At 33.1% G+C, this 5,091-nt stretch overlaps 1 protein-coding gene across 1 annotated transcript; it reads right to left on the bottom strand.

Moving 5' to 3' along the window:
• Positions 1-5,091, bottom strand: LOC149419691 (cytochrome P450 6a2-like). The gene is made up of 4 exons (XM_089636989.1): positions 4,127-5,091; positions 3,064-3,291; positions 781-1,032; positions 1-238 (listed from the first exon to the last, which is right to left on the bottom strand). The coding sequence occupies exons 1-4, from the start codon at positions 4,983-4,985 to the stop codon at positions 75-77; spliced, it is 1,503 nt and encodes a 500-aa protein (XP_089493115.1). The 5' UTR covers positions 4,986-5,091; the 3' UTR covers positions 1-74.

Below are 5,091 nucleotides of genomic sequence, written 5' to 3'. Positions count from 1 at the left end.
TATTTAATTTAATAATACACAAACTCACAGTATCTTTCAAAAAACAAATCAAGCAATATAATACATTTATTGTTTTATCTAGGTGTAAATTTCAACAACATTTCCCCCTCAGTGTGCAGCAGGAAGGCTTTGGGATCGAACTTCACCGGGCCGCTGCTCTCAGGAACTAGGTCCACATGGAAGCTGCGAAGGATGGTAAATAGGGCCAATTTTACTTGCATCATGCCAAAACGGCTCCCTGAAAATAAAAACATTAACGATAATTAATAAACGAATAACTAAATATACAGTCAATGTCAAAAAATTAGAGTATAAGAAGCTAAAAAATTGGTTAATTGATCAACATTTTCATATTGATATTTTCTATAATTATTATTAGTATCCACTGAGTGTATATATATAGTTGTATTATAAATATGTCTATCTGTGTGTTTATGTATGTTTTGTGTCTTGGAGAATGTATAATGTATATGCCTTTGAGTGCCTTATTTTGAGTGTGTTGTAGATATCTGTCTATATATCTTATATATTTGTATTGTAGTCACCTCAAAAAGAGTTTCGTTTCATTTGCTTAGAGGGTGCTTGTTATAATGAAAAACAATAAGAACCAGAACTTCATTATTTAAACTGCCAGCGAGATTTAGCTAGCAACAAGGAATTAAATGCAGTGTATCTTAGTCCAAATCGAGATCACTCTTTCTAGAAATTACATTCTTGCACAATTCCGATTTACCAAAAAGCACTCACACTGATATTTCTCATCCAATCAATATAACTTACCAATACAATTCCTGGGTCCCTCGCCAAACGGAAGATGAGAGTACTGGTGTCTTTTTGACACATTTTCTGCTGAGAATCTGTCAGGCTCAAACTGCAGAGGATCAGGATAGATATTCGGATTCCTTTGGATACCCAATATTGGAATAATAACCATGGTGTCTTTTTCAATAACCGTATCAGTTCCAGCTATTTTGTAGTCTTTAGTGCACCTTCTGAAGAGGAATGGTAAGGGAGGATACATCCTCATTGATTCTGAAATTTAAAAAAAAAATAGCTACAAAATGTTGTCAGGAGAAACTTGTGCACAACTTAATTTTGTATTTAAGCAAATAGTATTCTGTCTTTTAAGTCATGAAACAGGCTTTTATCTCATTTCTTGTGTCCTACTTCATTCGGTGATATAAGCATTTGTTTATATTCCTGTCGACTAATTTACACTTTGGTTAGTAGAAGTGATTGGTGATTAGTGTTAAAATCAGAAAAGTCGCTCCCACATACACAATTGCACACAATTTGGAAATTAGACGTATATAATATACACCCTATATAATTATATAATTATGTTACTGCCATTAACATTTTGTGTTCTGAAAATGCCATTTAAAAACATTAATAAGCAACATTTTCCTCTTACCGTAATGGTAATAGGAGCTGTAATATTGTCAGGTTATTCGTAACCCAGTAATTTTTCTCTTTCTTTTGAAAAAATATAAATAGGTATTATAATCTTGAAACATGAAATTAAAAATTAAAAATATTACACGTTTGTCAGAATCTAAGTTCATTAATACATGTTTCAAAACTATTCTAAAGGCAAACTTACACCTCGATAAGTATTGAAATAATAATGATTCAAATAATATTTAAATCATATTCTAGAGCCCCGTTTTCATAGGAAAGTCACCTATAACGCTTTAAAAATTAATTTATTATATACTACCTATACTCTATCGCTTAGATTTATTCGTAACTAATAATTTCTAATAGTTAAAATTATTACTAGTGGTTTAAAATTAAGATTAATAACTAGTGACTAAGAAATAGGACTTACAAATAGTGACTTAAAACTATACGTATTTATGAGAGAGTGGGTATTTACACAATACATGTTTATATGCATTTAAAAAAATATAGTATTATGATTATTGCCGTGCCGCATGGTTAAATTTATAGTTTAAGAAATTGTTATAACAGTAAAGGAAATCAAGGAGATAGAAAAAAAATCCCACGAACTAAGAAATTACGAAAAACCACCGAAGAAATGCAATGGTTATTCTGGACACGATGATTTAAAAGGGTGAATATTTAGTTTTGCTTTGAATTCATATGAGAATTTTGTTTAAAAACGTTTTTTGATTAGTGATTAATGTTTTCAAATCAGAGTCGAAAGAATCACAAAAATATGAAATTCTTCTTTGATTATGTCAGAGAATTAACAAAATCACTAGAAATGCTGTGTAGGCCAGTTTCGTAATCCAAAGCCTGAACACTCTAAAAAAATTAAAATTTAGAACTGTTTCATCGCCACGAATTTCAAATGCGCTAGAAAATAACATGCTTCGTCAGTAGCGACATTGGTTTCTAATTAAATCTATAACGGAGGCATTTCAATGGATATATTTCATATCCGTGCCAAACAATGTGGGGTGCCACAAGGATCTGTGCTGTCGCTAAGGCTATTATTGTTGCACATCAACGATCTCGTTGAATGTGCAACAATCAATTGTTTCGCTGACGACAGCATTGTGTATCATTTATTCAATCGTTTATGGGTCCAAACATCGTCCGGTTTTTTTTTTAAGTTTCCCGTTTGTCAGAAGCTAGGTGAAATACAATAATAACTAGTACTAATTTTAATTTTCACTGGATTACTAGTGAATAAGTTTATCATAAATTTAATTTTTGAGACAAAGCATTTTTAAAATCTTTGTATCTTAGCCCAGACAACGATTATTTCTTCCAACAGAATGATTCATAAGATTATTTCACAAAAAAAATTATATAACGTAGTTTCTTTTCTTATTGTCAACCCAGTATTTGGATTGTCCGAATTTCGACTTGTAAATTATAATCATTATATGTTTAAGTTACATTATTTTGTTGATGTTGTAAAACGTGTAGAATAAAAAGAATAACACAAAGTTTTGAGCACATCAGATAATAATAAATATATAATTTTTATGGATGATCGATTGTATGATTTTGTAGATGGTATCAATTTTAAGATAAGCAAATTACTGAAGCCTCTAGGAACAACTTTGTATAAGTGTATGTTTCTCTTACCGTTAACAACTTGCGTCAGATATGACAACTGGTTGATTGTTTCGTAGGTTATCTTCCCTTCACACTCTTCGAAAGCCTTGTCAATATGTTTTCTGGTCTTTTCCTGGATGTGTTTGTTTTTCGCCAGCTCCAGAAAGGCGTATGTAGCGGCGGTGGAAGAGGTCTCAAACCCGGCTAAGAAGAAGACGAATACCTGAGGGACGATTTCTTCTATGGTCAAGTGGTTTCCTGAAAACATAATTTTAATGTTTTTAATTTTTTTTAAAGGAAAAATAAACACCTCAGTTACGAATAACCTGACAATATTAGAAAATCTCCTACTAACACCACAATAAGCTGAAAATGTTGCTTGTTTTATGATGAAGGACTTAGCCAGCCAGGGAATTGAAAACTGTTATATCTCTGCCTTACTAAGCAGAGTTCAGTGTTGGGAACTCTTTGTAACAAGTAAAAGGTTTTTTATTATTATGGTGTTTATTTACGTTACAATTAATGGGTCTAGCTACACTGTTCATTACCCGAGGGTTGGTATTCTCTCGTTCGAGAAGCTTGTTCCCTGTCAATATGAACTCACAAGTACCTGTTACACTCTAGCGTCATCTGACAGACTCTGGAGTAAGCTTTATGACTAGCGCCATCTATCGATTAAATACTCAACCTTATTACCATACATCACAGAAACACTGCGCCTGGGTGTGACCCAAATGCGATGTCAACTCAACCACCGACCGGTGAACTGGTGTTTGTTTTTTCTGTGCCATTTTGGTGAATCCTTACTAATAACGTCAATAACGGATTAACAATATTAAAACAAGCACTGTGCACACCAATAATAATTTAAATTTATAACCTATTGAATGTTTTTCTGTATTTATAATAATTTATGTCTTTCCGAAAAGATTCTATTTCACGATTTACAGTTTGATACTCTTGTATCAAGACGTGCGTTCTTGTGAGTAATTTACTTCATGGATTGTATTTTTTTTTGTTTCTACATCAAATCATTTATTTTGCCAGTATTGCAATAAATTATTTTTTAAAAGACATAAAATTTTTAGCTTACCTGATTTTTCATCTGAATTTTTCATGTCAATGAGGAGCTGGAGGAAATCGTTCCTTACAATTTTATTTTTTTCCCTGTGAGCGATCGTTTCCTCGACAGTCTTTGTAAAGAACTCTGTGATATCACCCATTACTCTTTTCACGAGAAATTTTGGCACAAAGTTGGGAGCAATGAACGCGAAAGTGTTCAACACCATCTTCAGAAAAGAAGCCTCGAAAATGTCCTTGCCCACCCGCCTAAACTCTGCATCTGGATGCTTGAAGCTGTTAGTTTGGATGCCGAAAGCACACGACCCAATAACATCTGTCCCAAACTTTGCAATTATTTCTTTGATGTCAGTAACATCACCTACTTCAACTGTTGCTTTGACAAAATCTATCATATCTTCGGAGCATGTCAACATCGTATCGAACATGTACTTCATTTTGCTAGATGTAAATGTAGGAGTAAGTTTTACACGCATCTGCTTCCATTTTTCTCCGTCCAGATTAAACAGATGCTCTCCTAGAGGATCTCTTTCTTTATTTTGTTTGATTCCATGAGATGAAAAGTGATCAAAGTCTTTCAAGAGTACAGTCTTGGCCATGTCTAGATCATTGATAAAAAGAGTTTTCTTCACGGATAGTTGTAAACCGACATAGGCATGGTCTTTCGTTTGGGTATACAAGTCCATTAGACGAACTCCTAAAGATTGTCTTCCAAAAGCAACTGGACCTAAATGTCCGATCAAGAACCGTGACGGGGGACTGTACACTCCGCGTCTCTTCCAGTAACCGAACGCATGTTTATTCCAAAAATACAAACCGGTTAAAATAAAAGAAATAAACAAAAGCAAGTTTGAACACGTTAAATCAAACATTTTAATAATTCGTCTTTCCACAATACCGCTTTTAAAAGAATTTCTAAGCTTAACAAAACAACTGTTTCAGAACTGGGAACAAATTACACACTAGATGTATTATTGT

The sequence above is a fragment of the Hesperophylax consimilis genome, chromosome 11 (genome assembly GCF_061612785.1).
Source record: "Hesperophylax consimilis isolate HC1 chromosome 11, BYU_Hcon_1.0, whole genome shotgun sequence".
Classification (NCBI taxonomy): Eukaryota; Metazoa; Arthropoda; class Insecta; order Trichoptera; family Limnephilidae; genus Hesperophylax; species Hesperophylax consimilis.
Note: the sequence above shows the minus strand (reverse complement) of the source record. Positions and strands in the feature narration are given on the sequence as shown.

Bases quoted from the DNA above. Each gene is read 5' to 3' on its own strand.
- LOC149419691 (XM_089636989.1), bottom strand. From the start codon at position 4,985: ATGTTTGATTTAACGTGTTCAAACTTGCTTTTGTTTATTTCTTTTATT. The intron at 1,033-3,063 runs GTAAGAGAAACA...TTTAAATTTCAG, and splicing joins TCTGACGCAAGTTGTTAACG to AATCAATGAGGATGTATCCT. The intron at 239-780 runs GTAAGTTATATT...TTTTATTTTCAG, and splicing joins GGGACCCAGGAATTGTATTG to GGAGCCGTTTTGGCATGATG.